The sequence below is a fragment of the Tinamus guttatus genome, unplaced genomic scaffold (assembly GCF_059628265.1).
Source record: "Tinamus guttatus ecotype Peru unplaced genomic scaffold, ASM5962826v1 Tinamus_guttatus_pri_ptg000366l, whole genome shotgun sequence".
Taxonomy (NCBI): domain Eukaryota; kingdom Metazoa; phylum Chordata; class Aves; order Tinamiformes; family Tinamidae; genus Tinamus; species Tinamus guttatus.
Genome location: NW_028288900.1, coordinates 68,457 through 84,764, shown reverse-complemented (window position 1 = coordinate 84,764; position 16,308 = coordinate 68,457). Strand labels below are relative to the sequence as shown.

The 16,308-nt window shown below is 36.1% G+C and overlaps 1 protein-coding gene across 1 annotated transcript in view; it reads right to left on the bottom strand.

Moving 5' to 3' along the window:
• PTPRK (protein tyrosine phosphatase receptor type K) overlaps positions 1-16,308 on the bottom strand; it is a gene marked incomplete at its 5' end in the record, with an annotated part of 159,971 nt that overhangs the window by 89,541 nt on the left and 54,122 nt on the right. The window contains one exon of the mRNA XM_088530310.1: positions 2,259-2,561. Within this exon, the coding sequence (XP_088386436.1) occupies positions 2,259-2,561 (303 nt within the window). The remainder of the gene's footprint in view (positions 1-2,258; positions 2,562-16,308) is intronic.

Below are 16,308 nucleotides of genomic sequence, written 5' to 3'. Positions count from 1 at the left end.
ACTAATTGTTTCCTGAGTTAATTCTGCTCCTGGTAACACAGACTGCTCAGTTATTGTTCAGAGCTCTGATGGGTCTGACCAGTTCTGGAAGCCCCCAGTTCAGCAACATATAGCTGTGAATCTGTGTGAAACACGAGAGATCCACAGTGTCTCACAATAGAGTTCCACAAAGGCACAAAATCATCTATGTGTGGGGAATCTTAAAAGTTCAAAAATGTGCAAAGCTTCTTTCAGACCATCTAAAGAGTATTATGAGACCAGATGACTGGAATGAAGAAAGTGAGGAAGAAAAGAGGAGGTGAGAAGCAGAAAGAGAGAGATCCAAAGAGGAGAAATGACTGGGATATGAGAGGTATGGAGAAGATGGATAAAGAAACAGAAGATGAGGGCAAAACAGGAAAGATAGAAGATGAGAAAAGGGCCAGAAGCCCCCAACATGTGAATCACTTGCCTGCAATCTTGACCTGTACCTTGAAATACTCTACAAAATAGACATGTATTTTATAGGTATAAAACAGACTGCACCATTGAAAAACAAAACATTGTGTCTTATTCCCAATATATATCTCAAGACCCACAAGAGGCTATTTTCATCTCTCAAGCACTGTTATCAACAGTGTATCTGAATTTAGGTGCCTTTTAAAATGTATTAATTCTTCCCTGAAAACAACATCTGCTTAAAATAGTTTACTGTAACAACTCTTGTTTATTGTGTGAGATTTCTATTAAAACTATGAGGGAAATGCCTCTGCCATCAGCACTAAGTCTAGACAAATACACTGACATCACATTGGCATGCTAGACTGAGACCTAAACTTGCCTACTATGCATAATTTTCCATGAGGAATCCAAAATAAAAACAGAAGACAAAGTATATGCAAGTGACTTGGCTTTTGACAAGCACTACAGTAATGACCAGCCACCATCTCTGCACATCTAACTAGATAAAGGCTATGAGAAACCAGGATGTTTCTTCAAAATACAGCGAAAAGAAAAAGAAGGGTGTTATCCATGGACATAGCAATACTACTTTTTATTTTCTTTTAAACCATGGAAAACAGAAACAATAAATATCAATAATTTCATCCCAGACAGAGTAAGAATTTATCATAACTTATTTTTAGAATTGACTTAGATTTGAATTGCCTTAATGTTGAAATTTAATTTGTATGAAATGCTCTAATTCTATGTTTGTCAATAAATTCTCACATGATGCATCTACTCTCCCATAGTTCTCTACAGCTCCTCTAATTCTGGCTATTTAATAAGCTGTTCTCCCTATTTTATTGCAAAAGAAAACACACTCTTCTTGTAATATTAAATGCATAGCAAAAAAAAAAAAAAAGTGTCACTGGATTTTAACCCTGATTGTTATCCATAAACAAGCATCTATTCTGCTCACTCTCCCCTCCTTTTTTTTAGGCAAGTAAACACACTGTACTTGTTTCACAAAGTTTTCTCTTTTTATGTATCTATACTTTGTATTACTCCAAATGCTCATCTTCATTTTTTTAATCTATAGCAATATCTCTTCTTATTTTGTTGTTGTCAATATTTCCTTGAAATCTAAATAAAAACTATGGAAAATAAAATGGATCTTTACTTCCACAGGTTTAAGCCTATAAGGTTAATAAATATCTCTTTTGCTTCTTACTAAGAGTCATAGTTTAATCACTCAATATCACCATCAAGATCTACATCTATTCTTTATTTTTCCCTGACTAAGATAAATTAAACTGTCTTACAGTAAAATTTTATCAAGAGAAGTTAAAGAGGAATTGTCAAAATATTACTTTAAGCTGCCAGGTATTTTCAAACAGTTAACAAATACTATACAATGCAAGCTAAAATAAAGTAGTGCTGAAATGTATTTGGTTTTATAAAATAGAATCTTAAAATCAAACTGAATAACATTTACAGAATTGATTCAATTTTCAAGCGGTATAACTAACATTCTGAAAAAGTCTGCAGGTAACACTATTACCTTTTTGTCATCATACTTTTGGAATAAAAGGGATCCCACCCTCCTTTTTCCTACTAGAGATACTTCGAAAGACTTGAGCTACCCAGTCGGTTTGGGCAATATATGCAGAGTGACAGCTGAAATAGTTTTAAAGCTACCCTTTTGCAGCTAATTAATACATTAATAGAAGAGAACTTCCATCCTCTGGGAGACATATTGTAACACACAAAGTAATTTCCTTCCACCTGTCTAGAATCAGCTTAGACATAATTTCCATATCAGCATTTACACTTACCATCTTCGTCTGTCTGAATAATAGTCTCCTCGCTTTCCTTTCTCCCTTCTGGATTGGTTAAGATCATTTTGAGGCTGACATTGGTGTAGGGAGGCAGGTGATCCACGACATGCTGCGGTGCTTTGGGATCCATGTCCAAGCAGTCCGCCTTGCTCTCGTTGTGCCCACAGAAGTAGTGGTAGCATATGGTGACATTGAAAGTGTGGCAGCGCGTGATGTTGTACCCCAGGGATTCCCAGTCCACAGCAATGTGTCTGGCCTGGATTTCAGCAATCTTTAAGGTTTTAGGTGTTCTCATAGGCTCTAGAAAACAGATTATAACGAAGAAAAGTGTGTTAAGTTTCTTCACACTTGCACTGAGCTGTAAATGTTAGGTGATACACAGAGAAACCTGGAAGTAAAGGAGACACCCAACAAACACAAAGCGCTTACTGGAAGAAGTATCATGCTTTGGACAAGGTACCCTGAAAGAAAAAACAAAAGCATCTAAACTGTATCACTATTTATTTCATTCTTCAGCATTTCTTGGCAGGTTTCAATCAGTGCTTAAGACATAGCAACACACACACACACAAAAAAAAAAAAAAAAAAAAAAGAGAGAGAGAGAGAGATCTGCTAACTAAGAACACAGCAATTCATAACAATAGAGAATAAAGACAGCAAGTGCAAGAAGAGTGACCAAGAGGCCACCCAGATGTCACCACTAGCTTCTCTTCTTGGTTTCCCTGGAACTCCCCCTAACTTTTTATGTTTTAACCTGAGTAAATTAGATACATTATAGTGGTGAAGAGTCAACATTCACCGCATTACAATTTATCATATCACCAAGTAATGATGTATGATAATTACACTAATTACGTTACTAAACAAGCAATTACAAAAATGATGCAGATATAAATTAAAGCTTATTATTTAGTAATAAGGCAATTCACCCAAGCAAAAAATCTCAGAAATATTACAAAAATGCTTTAGGGTATTCCCATGGTATCCTGTCTTCTCTTGACCCCCATAACTCTGCCTGGACTTTGCTCTGCGCTGGTGGTCATTGAGCATTTACCTAAATTCAACAGCTCTCCATGCTTGGATTTCCACTAGCAGAACATGTGATACTCCCCGAGGTGTCATCGATCTTTCGTTGTCTCTGTAGCACATTCACTCCTTATGCAAGACTAACTTTTATTGTAAAACTTAATTAAAATGATTACACAATGAAAATCATGACCATGACTATATATACTAGAGTTTCACTAGAATTATGCCAAGAGAATCTCTATATCCTGCTAACATACGCTTATTTGCCAGCGAAAAGAAAGCCTGCTAGATACAGCTTCAGCTTTGCACCCTTGTCAGTGTGAGGTCAGTCCAGTTGAGATTATCCGAGTAAGTGAAATAAAGGATTTCTCCTTCTAGGCTTGACTCTCCTGTGTAACTTGCATTTATTAAACTAGAGCCTCAACCAAGATAACAATCAGCCAAAAGCACAGATGGTATCTTGAAATGAGGAAATGTGAATCAGTGTAATCTATTCAGGAGGCTGTTTTCAAGACAAACCACAAACATTTAGTTTCAAACACCAAAACAGCTAAATTCTAAACACAGCAAAAGGTATTTCTAGAAACACATGCCTGCTAAGGATTAAAAAATAAGCTTGTTTGTTTCCATCATCAATCCTTTTCTTTCTGAATTTTGAACATGTGTGTTTCCTTTGCTCTTATGTGCTAATTAATCATATACATGAGGAAAAATACAAATGGGAAAAAAATCGGACTTGCCAGGCAGGAGCTTTCTGAAACATATTGCGTATTGTGACAATTGAGATCAGAAGCTGAAAAATACCATTGAATAGGTCCTTGAGAGATAAGAGGCAAGAAGAGAAGGAAAAAGGTTTTTAATAGAGGAAAAAAATGGGTAGTGCTTTAGCAAGTACAGACAGAGGTGTGTGGTAGTCATAAAAAAACGGAGCAACACAGTAGGTATTCCGAAGGAGCTGATAAGAGTCTTCAAACAGTGTTTCTTTAGTCACTGCAAGTGCATAAGAGAGAGAGAGAAAAAAAAAAAAAACTCAGATGTCTCAGAGGGAGAGCACTATTGAACAGGAAAAATTTATCCATCCTTTTTGAAATGAATGACAGTAAAAAAAACAGGAAAACTTTATCGGTCTTCTTTGAAATGAATGACAGTAAAAGAAGCAGTTACAATTTGACACCTAGAAGAGTAAACATAGCTCCTACTAAGGAAGTATTGTATGGTATTCTTATTTTTCTTTCTAAAAGGGACTGATTCTTCATTTTAAAGTTCCCTTTTTATTCTACTAATTCAGGTTATGTCTCCAACCAGCACTGTATTAGACAGAAATCTAACTTGAATTTAAAATGTATTAGGAATTCAAAACTAGGTTATTTGGCAGTAAAGTGTAAGCTATTATTGTCTTAAACTTAGTTTCAGGAAATGTGCCAAATTTCATCCTCCTTCCTTCATGTCAAGACTTAGAATGCATTCCCATTATGTTGCAGGATTAAAAAAAAAAAAAGAAAAAGAAAATTTTAGTAATCTTGAGGAAAAACTATTTTACAATTCTATGCAAATTTTACAAATGTGTCACAGTATCAGAGGAACTATGGAAAAGCATCCTTTATTCACCTGTCAAAAAGGAAAGAATGAAAGACAGAGCATGATCTCACTTTCCCACAACTATGCCGGTCTTTTGCAAAAATTAACCAACTTCTGCAATATTGAGATGGTAATTAAAGTGCGTAGAGTCTCTCAACAGCTTTTGCAGGCTCTGCCAATGGTCCCACTGCTGCTAAAATGATGCTTTAAAAACACAATTTTACCCCTGCCTTTGGGCGACATTCATCTCAGGGATCTCCTGAGGTAAAGCCCAATTGTTTTAAACTACCACACCAAAAAGCCTCCATCTGTAAGACTTCAGTAGAGAGTAATCTCCCAGTAATTGTTTTTTTTTTTTCTCTAGGAAAGGCTGCTGAATTTTTGAGCAGGCTTTCCAAAAATCTCAGCATCTCATTAGTTTAATTTTATTCTAGATGGGAAAAAAGAAAGTGCTCACCTGCCATTTCTCCCCTTCCCTGTCACACTTAAAGGATTGCATTTTATCAAAATATTTTCTTAACTCTACTGTGACTTAACTTCAAATTACAGGTTCTCTTTTGAACTGTGTATATCGTTTCAGTGCTACAAATTCTGGCGAATTCATCTACTTTCTATCTTCCCACTTTCTTCTTCCCCACTTTTCCTATTTCACTCACATCTAGAACTTATATCTGAAGCACACTGCTACCCAAGCCCATGATTTCTCACTTCATCGTTGGATTAATTTATGCCAAAACAGTTCTCTTCCAAAGAAGAAAGAAATAGGACTCTTCAAAGGTATCTGTTCATTTCTTAATCTATCTGTGGGAGTTTCAACAATAGTAACAGTGGTAGAAAGGATTTAGTATTTTCTAGTCATTAATTTACCAATTGCCACTATGAGAAAAGTGGTTTTTTAATCCTTTTCAGTGCTGAGGAAAAGACACAAAAAGGTCCATAGCCTTGTGACTCAAAGACACAAAAGAGCATCAAGCAGTGCCTAAATCTCTCAGGTCCCCAGTGCTCTGATCACCAGATAGGCCTGACTATCAGGCCAGCAGTTCAGGCAGGAATTGCCTTTGTAATTTGGATGCCAGTGCACAGAACTCACCTGTGAGCTTCTCAAGCCCAGCTCTTTCTTAGAGGAGTTTGCATCGATTTCAGTAGAAGAAGCTTGAAAGGATAGCTGTGATTATGTGAGTAACTGAGCACAAGCATATTTGAAAAGCAATTGCTTACACCGGAGGCTTGCGGTCTGAATCTGTCATCAGATTTTAACAAGGTAGGACACTTTTAAAGGTTTATGATTTTGAGTTTTGAATTTGAGTGAAATTTAAATTTGAGTTTTTTTTTTAAATGCAGTTTTATTCAACATTGAAGGCAGTAAAAAATGCTTAAGCATTTTTTTGATAAACTTCTTTGAGAAGAAGTTTGAATTGAGAATATTGAGAAGAAACTCAATATTCTGCGACTATTTCAAGCTCTTAAGCATCAAGATCCTAATTGGCAGAGTTGTGTCCTCCAAGAGAAACATGGCAACAAGAAATAGGGAGGGCCTGGGAGATTTTGTTTTTTGATATTTGAATCAGAGAGGATATGTAATTCACTGTTCATATGAGAGACTGAGGAAGGAAGGGTACAATCCCAGTTTTAGATGCAGATTGAAGGATGCAATTAGGTATCCAGATAATTGGGTAATATGCACAGTATCTTAGATTAGGCTAAATGAAAGAAAAATCAGGATTTCTTGCACCTAGCTCCCAATAAATACTGCCTTTAACTTTCCTCCTTCTGTCCTTCCCTATCACTCTATCCATACGCTTTCATCCATTATCACTGGTCCCTCCAACTCCTTCCTCTGACTTCATCTGGAGAAAGATCTGCAGATGATATTCCTGAAAATCTATTATTTTCCCCTGCAGCTCTACCACTCTTCAGATTAGCTAGCAGTGCCTCTTTTCTGGTCCTTGTGCTGGTAATATCAGTTTGCATTTACCGCTTTTCATATTCCACCTTCACCCTAGGTCCTTCTCGCTTCACTGTAATCACAGGGGTTAATCACCGAGAACAATTTGCTCTATCAAATGCATAGCACCATCCTTAGCCTCCCATCAGAGCAAACTCACCTCTAACATGTTGTGCTGATGGGGCTGCTGCCAAAACCTCCACATGGATATTCAGAAACTCCCACCTCGGCCTGGAGGTGGCCTCTTCCTTCAGCTCTCAGCAGCTGGGGAACCTGAACTCAGTTGTCTTCCTCTCCATCCCCTTTATTTTATCTCTTGGCACAGGATTACCACCTATCTATCACTCAGAACCTTCACCCACTGTGACTGTTATTACATTTGCTGAACCAATTAAAAAGAAGAAGCATTAGAAGAAATTCAAAAGAACAGAAAATAAACCAGAATAATAGAACAGATCTCTACTTTCCCGTTCCTTATTCAGAAACTACCCTAACTAAAAGTATTACACATTTGCAGCATTCGGTTGCAACAATTTATGGATCAAGAAGATTTAACCTAACTTTACAGAATAAAATAAAGAAGATCTTTAGTAATTCTCCAAAGGTTAATAATCCAGGGATAGATGGTAAAAGAGGCAGAACCTATTGACCCTATATCACCTCTCAACTGCAGGATAATTTAATATGAAGCTCCAGACAACAGATAAAATGAAATTCAATTTCTTTAGTACTTGATAAGCAACACGTGATATGACAGGTCAATATCAGAGACTCTTTGTAGAGATTATCTTCCTTTTTACAGAGATAGCAGTGAAAACAAAAGCTCTCACAGCTGTGAAAAAATCCCAGAGTATATTTCCTCACAACTAATTCTTAATGATAAAATTTATTACCCTGCTGTCAGTAAAAGAAAAACATGTGTCCCAGTGTTGTGACAAAATAATAATAAAAATAAATAAACAAAAACAGGATCCTGATTTTAAAAAAGTCTGACAAATTCCTTTGCTTTTGCTGTCTTTCACCAGGAATCCTAAATGCTGATTGCAATGCACAGTTTCAATTCCATTTACTGGCGGGGGGGAGGGAGCAGCTTTACTGACCAGCAGACAAAACATTACATGAAATGGAAAACAATGGGACCAATTTTAAAGCATGGAAACACTCTTCAGATAAAAAGCCAGTCCCCCTTGAACACCAGCATATACTGTCATTCAGTGCATACTGTTAGTGTTCATAATTCTTTTTTGATTTTTTTATTTTCTTCCCTTGATCTCCTCCTGGTACAGCATTACCCTCGGGAGCTGACTGAATATTTGTATTTTAACTACACTGACTGAAATTCATGTTAATTTTAACAGCAACCCAGATCGATTTGACCGATGACACAGAATGGGACAACAAACGGCATTAAACTTTTGACTTGGAGGGTGAAATGCTTTGCTGAAATTCATGCAAGTTTTGAGAGAACGGCAGAGAGATGGAAGGGTTATATTGAATAAAAACTCTGACATACAAAAGCAAATGTATGACAATTATGAAAAGAGCAGAGTCAATTTGATTTAAGATAGCAACCTCATAATTTAAAGCAAGTGTTTCTGACAGAGGCTCTTTTAATTATCTTGCCCTGACATTTTAAAATAAAAATGACATAGGAAAAAAAATGCCCTCATTTTTCTGCAAATATTCTCAGTCTGAACAGCCACTGGAATTCCCCAGACTTGATTTTATGAGAACATGAGCCACTCTGTCCTGTGGCTTCTCCTGACCTTTACAGGATAGGTTTCTCCTTGGCGGGTGGGGAAATAAAAGAGGATTATTCTACACCACGGCTCCTGTGGCTTCCTTGCTTCATGCAAGGTCCTACAAAAACCAAATGTCCCCAAAAATCAAAAAAAAAAATGTTAACTTTCCTGCTGCTGTAAAGAATTTCTTCTGAAAAGACTACTTATAAGAGCGGTATGAGTGAAAAGTAGTAGACAAAGCATGAAAGCTGCCAAATACACAGTAAAAAACAAATAAACAACTTTTCCTCACTAGCGCGCTTCAGTCGCCTTATTCTCAATTACTACTTCTCTTATTAGTGAGCAGTGAATCATGGAAAAAGATTTTATACAGATACTGATGTTTCCTCACACCATAAACTCAGTTAAGATTGTTCTATATAAAAAAGTATCATTTGTCAGAAAGAACTGGACTAGAGCTAGCATAAATTTCAAAAGAAGATTAAAGTCTGAGCAAGAAAGCACATCAAACATGATCGCTTCTGTATATCTGTGTGTGATCTGCTGCCTGTTAAGGTATTCTTGGGCATCAGAATCTCTTAACTTTAAATATCTAGAACACAGATACATACTTTTAAATTAGCCAATTACGGTCAAAAAGAATTAAAAAAGCATATGTTTCAGCTTTAGGAGGAGAAAAATGATCTCTTAAAATCACCCAGTTCTCCACAGGCCAAGAAGGTAAAGGTGACGATAACTCAGACATCCATGCTATAAATATCATGTAGACTTTTACTACCTGTAGTTTGGACCTTTTGAATGGAATGTCCTTTAGTGTTTGGAGCACACTGGATGCACCCCTGTGATATATTTTCCGCTTCGGTTTCAAGCAACATGTTTTCAGCATAAGGAAGAAGCTCTGCACTTCAAAGCAAACTAGTAACTGGGGACAATCAAGAGATTTTTCTTATGAAAATACATTTGTTACCAAAGCATTTGTTACCAAAAGCACTGACATAGTATCTCCCAGGCTCCAATCCATTTGCAAGTGAGCAAGAATCCACGGGGGCATTGTATGTTTAAGAACAGGTTAGCAACTAAATAATCACAAGGCAGTGTGATCTGTTTCAGAATATACATGATGAAGACCCTGAATTTCAAGAACTATTAATTTACAAACCCGGAAGAATTTAGTTCAGACCTACCCCTAACAAATCTAAGCCTTACTCGAAATGCCTGTATTTCAGTAGAAATCCTGGATGGAGAACCTACACATCTCTGAGAGGTGACTGTGCCTCCCAAAGTGAAGTGTTTGCCAGGGAACCACCTACAGCCATGCAATGTGAAAGCAGGTATAGACCGTAGTGTAGAAATCCACCTGTCTGAATACGGCTCTATGGCTGGAAGAACTTATTTGCCTTAAAACCTCTAAAACAAGTTTCTTCAGCAGCTTCTCAGGATACCATCTCTTAAAACAAAGTTTACATAAGAGCATATGTTATTTAATAGCATGCTGATAATACAGGAAGGTTTGATTTATTCAAACATCCCAAGAATTCAATGTATTTCAGTCTAATTTCCTTGAATATCTCTTTCTCTTATGAGGGAACAATTCTTTAAATCCCATTCAAATTTCATTCCTCTGACTTAGAAAGATTTTGGTCATTTCAAGTTAGAGTTAAAGGCCAACTAGAGCCAAAGGTTAAAAAAAAAAAAAAAAAAAAAAAAAAAAAAAAAGGAAAAAATCAACAGCACTGACCTCATCCTAGAACTACTACTTAGTTACTGGAATAATAACTCATTCTATATAAACAAGTTTTGGAATATCTTCTATTCCTCATACTCGAAAGATAAAAACCAGGACACCTGTCATACTTGTAAATACAGCTTCGAAGGTCTAGCCGAGGTACCCGTTTTTCAAATCTTGTGCTATGTCAGTGGCAGACAAATTTGAAATTCAGGCCTTTAATCTTTTTAAACTTGGAAGCCTTAGGAAAGAGTGAACATCAAAAAAAGTGAATTCAAATGAAGTTGAAAGAAAGAGTACAATTTGAAGCAATTTCAGCAGTCAGACAGAAACTGAAAAATTAACAGGTACATATTTTCACAGTAAAAACAGAAGGGATTTCTGGGCATCTCTTTTCCCTGTATGTTTAACACATACACGGGGAAAAATAAATACAGATACAAACACAGAAAATGCTTTCCATATATCTAGTAGATTCTTCTATTCCTCATATAAAATGTGCAGCCGGAATAACAGGAGCAATGGCACATGGATTTACTTCGTTGCAAATGAAGGGTATAATGTGATTGCAAGAAAATCTGTGAGTTTTTTCTCCTTAGGTTTCATCTAGTAACTGACTTATTAAGCCAACTTACAAATTTCTTATTGATCACATATTTCAAGGAGCTGAAGAAAACATCTGAATTATTACATGGATAATCAGCTGTACTACAGTAGTTTCAGTAGCAATGAGGGGATATTCAATATATTTTAGAACATATCTTTTCAGATGCAAAATATAGCTGTCCTTTGCTTCAGAGGCATAGTAAATAGCAGAAATATAAGAGCACTACTGATGATTATTTGTCCATTCCCTCTTGATGTTATGTTTGTTCTATTGCCTCCATGCATGATTAACAGTGGTGTATCCTTCACAAGTGCTCAATAGTTGTGAACTCTTGTATTAGCTTTAGAGATTAGATATCCCTTGATAATAAATTCCATTGATTCCTCCAGTTTAGCTTAGCAGCAGAAATCCTACTGCATTTTTTTTAGTTTAAATTAAAAGGAGATATATAGATGAGGAGGAGAGGAAATGCTGTGACCTCTTTAAACTCATTCCTCTAGACGAACGAGATATCTCTAGCGCTGTAAAACAGGCATCGCTATGTCAACAAGCATCAAGCTACAGCAGTAAACACAGGGGAAGGCTAAAATAAAACATTACAAAATTGTCAGGAAACCTGTTCAGAACCTCAATAGAAAAGATTATTTGTCTAAAGTCATGGCTGAATTACAAAATTAACAATAATGTCAAAAATGAACTTCCAACTTAAAAATTAGATGCATGGATATATTAAATATGAATGGAAGACCTATTTTGGGAAAAAAGAACAACCTACAGATATATAAATATATATATATATATATATAAAATGAATATGTATTTATAGACTGAACATACCAACTGTACCCTCAAGAGTGAACTTCACCATTCAACACTATGAAGAAAGCATTTAAAAACATTTATTTGAATATAAATCATTGGCTTCCTTAGCTCATGCACATTTCTTTTGTCTCCAATGAACATTCATAGACATCATTTTATGCCTTTGTTTACAGACAATATATTCGAGAACCTAGGATGTTATGAGTATCAATGCAAAATGTCTATCATGGAGTAGCATGAATACGCAATGCAAAAGCTTTCTACAGATATCATTAATGCTTTAGTTCCTTTCTCCTGCATATAAAAATTGTAGTTCTCCAAGTCAGGAAGCAAAAGTATATGAAATAATGTGGCCAAACACAGACCACAGGTTGTAACAAATAAATTGTAAAAACCAAGAGAGATCCAGATCTTGAATTCATCACATCTGATGACTAAGGATTTGAAAACCACATGCAATAATTATGAAACTGTCTTAAAACTGCTTAGATAGATTAACACATATATATGTACACATGTAGACACAGAGTTGCCTGTGTATGTCATATGGAGCCTAACAGTGGGCAATTTTTATTCTGTTGCTATAATGCTTAGTTCATTATGCCACCACCCGTGTGCACACAAAACTCTTGATCTGACAAAATGCACTTTGCATCTTCTTCCTGCACATTTAATGAAACCTGCCCGGTTCCCCTTGCCTTGGCTCCCATTTCTGTCCAGCTGGTTTCTGTAGCCCCTCAATGCCCCGGGTGAAACCCTTGACCCTCCACCCGTGCCCTGCAGCCAGCAAGGGCTGGGATTTCTCTCTGGTCCCCAGTCCGCAAACTTGCCCTTCCAATACCGTGTGTATAACAGATCGTAACAGAAATCTCTAATAGAATGTAATACTTTCCCCAGTTTAAGGTATTTTAAATGAAAAGTCCTCTTTAGTTTGTCTCCAGCACACCTTATGCTGGTATTGTTTAACAAATATTTTATATGAAAAAAAAACCTCTGTGCATTTTAACACATGGCGTTTTAAATTCAACTGAATATTCAAGTAACTAGGAGACAAAAAAAATGTATTCCTGAGTAAACAGGGAAAGTGGTGCTCAAGATTTCCTAACTTAAATGTCATGCAAAACATTCAAAAAAGCAGTTGAAATTTTGAATTTTTGAGGAAAGATGATTTTCTAAGTTCTTTAAAATGTATTTGGCAAGGAAAAAGGATGATATGGAATATTTGGTTTTTATGTTGACTAGCATTGGGACCTAATCCTGCAGAACCTTTGGCTACCAGAGGTGCCTTTGCTTGCAAGGCTCTGTAGAACTGAATTCACAAGCACCTCTCCTGTATTACGAGAAAGAGTCCTTGCTGCAAAGAACACCGAAGCAACAAAAAGCCTGCTCACAAAGGGGGGCAATGGCATGCTGGGGAAAGTGCTTTCTAAAGTATGCTGGGAAATCTAAATAATATATTTCCATTTAACATTCAGCTACATAAAATACACTGAAAAATAATTTCCTGCTGCTTTACCTTCAGTCAGTGAGTGTTTCTCAAAACTATTGTTTTCTGTCTAGCAAAAACTTGGAAAATATAAAATAGCTCGCCCTACAGGAAAAAGTAATTTCTTTTAGAAACCTAATTTTCTCTTTGCAAACTTACTCTGAACAATTCTGTTTCATTCCACAGTCCCAGGACACTAAATGCTACTGAAAAATGATCAACTGTAAAACTAGATCAGTGATAACATAAAAAGGAGGTAAACCCAGTAGCTCCCTGGAAGGAGCAAAAGAAAAATCATTTTAGATGCTGTTGATGATAACTTATAATAATTTTAAAATAGGTTGCTCTGTAAAAAAATCGATTAATTAACGAGTATTTGGTCTTGCTTTATACAGAACAGATGGTGTCATTAAATGGAAAACCAAGAAACTTAGTTTCTATTCATAGGCAAACCTAAAGGATTAGTTATTCACTTGCAAAAGGAGTCACCGCTGTTTACTATGTGTTTTGTTATTCTAGATGTCCATCTAGTTCCAGCTGCCAATCATATTCAATTACCTTAGCACATTTTACCTTCCAAGAAGATACTGTATTAGCACAGTTGTCTTGGCTTCACAGTTATAACAAAACAACTGCTGATGTTACATTCAGACCAGCGCCGCTCTCACAGTCACCCGAGAGAGTGTCAATCATGCTTGCTGAGTAAGTGGAGCATTAAATTATTTTTTTTATGCCTATGTTGTACATGCTGAATCACTGTCATCACACAATCACTATAGAATACAAAAGGGAAAGGCTGCCAATTAGTCAAGTTGAGGCCACACAAGCACATGCAGTGCAGTTTGGAGATGCAGGCTAATTGCTGCGCTCCAGCATTATGTCACTTATAACAGATTTATTGCCGAGTGCAATAAATGCCTAAGGAAAAACAACAAAAACACCCAATTCCTTAATTCCTTCCCCATGATTTATTGCTGAAAAGTTTTAAAAGTCTGCTGAGTGTGTATTAGGTGATTGTTAAAGCTAGCTCCTTTCCTGTGTGATTCCTTACTTCTTCTGTATATTACTCTTTTGGAGACTGGCATAAAGTACACACACACTATCCACTACCATTCCCCCTTTTCACTATAATCAACCTACCAGCTCAGGACTTCTATCAACAACCAAGAAAATTTGCAGGATTAAAAATCTCCTGTAGAATTTCTTTAATATCTCTCCAGAATTCTTCACAGTTGGCTTTAAAACTTTCATGACTACTAATGAAGTGATTTTTTGACTTACATTCCAAATGCTCCTGATTCTTGACAGCTTTGTCATTCCCTTTCATGACTGCTGTGTTCATATTCATACCTACCTTACTATTAATCTCCCACTAGCCATCTTCCCCAAAATGACCTTCTGACTTTCTCCTTGAATTGAATCTTAAGATTATGGCAGTTTTTGCCTTCCCACAACCAGCTACTACTTTAATACCTAGCTGAAATTAATTTGAGATGAAACAATGACTTGCACTAACAGGAAAAATACAAAGGTAAATACATGTTACCTTTCTCTACACCCCTTCATGTGTTGCCTTTCATTTGGACATCTGGGAGGGATATTGAGTTATAGCACCATAGAGCAATTCAGAATGGAAGGGGCCTCTGGAGGGCAACCAGCTCAGAGTCTTTTGTGAATCTGGCTAATATCCTTTCACTTTTCTGATCTGTTCTACTATTCTAATCACCATTACAATGAATTAAATACATACTCTTGGTCTCTTTACCTACTACACTGTTATCCTATACTTTTCATCATTACAACAGAACAAGTAACAGGCGCTAATTGGTTTTGAGCAAAGGTTTTTAGATAGAGATTCGAGAGACTGATGGAAGATATGATTTCCACAGTAACCATTTAAATCAGGCCAGTTAGCTGAGGCAGATAACTAGCTCATTTTATAATGGCTTCTCTCATCATCAAGGAGAATATATAGTCTGAAAAGAAAGAGGACAACTTTATTTCAAGCATAATTCCTGAGCTGCTTTAGACTAAAACTCACCAGGGCTATAGGAATTTCTAAGAGAAGAATAATCCATGCTCTAACAAGTAGCAAGTGCCCCACAAAAAACACATACAAGGAAATGCAGAAGCCCAACATCCTCAGGTATTTTTTTCAGGAGGACAACAGATTGCTTGTTTTCTTTCAGAGATTAATGCTACTGCCCAACTGCACATCATTTGTTGAAGGTTTTAGATTTTTTTAAAAACCATTTTCAATCTGATTTTTTTTCCTAGATACCAAAAAAAAAAACAAAAACAAAAACAAAAAAAACTCTCAAGAAGAATTTTTTTTGAAATGTCTAGTTGTTTTCTTTGTTGCTGTTGGCTCATACTTGCCTAGCTTTCTTGATTAGACCATGATGGAATAGTGTGCTGAGAACTCTGCTGTCTATCATGGAAAGCATCCAAAATACTTTCTGAATTGGTTTTAATTATTTTCACATATCTTTGTTTTTATTATGTCTAACAGAACCTACAGCAATCCAAATTTATCTAAGCATAAAATGTCTGAAGGGTAAGTTATCCAGAGACTCATAAGAAACCAGTTTAAATAAAACAGTCTATAAAGGAAAGAGCTTTGGCTTCAGCAGTCCTGGTTGGAATCTTGAGTTTTACCAGAAGCCTAAAAGCCTGATTTAGTATTTATATACATAGATTTAGTATATACATACAATACATTTAGCATTTGGAGAAGACAAGTAATAAGGCCAAAAGTTTCTGGATTATTTTGTCAACAGAATAATATGCACTACTTGCAAAGGTAGGTGAAGTTTTAAAAGATCTGTTACCCTCATCTTCATTTGAGTAAAAAAGCCCAGCTACTTTAATTTCCTTAACATTCCTAAAAAAAAAAAAAAAAAACAAAAAAGAGACAGGAGTACAGAAGGATGAGAAATCACTTTAATGATACTATTATGAAATAAAAACAAATGACTGAGCTGTAGCTATGATTACAATTATGACTATGCTTTGCTACTGCACAGCTGATAATATGCTAGTAGCATTAGGTGGCTTGTACTACTGCTCGAGTTCAATTTCCTTCAGATAATGTATTTGGATTCCATAAAAT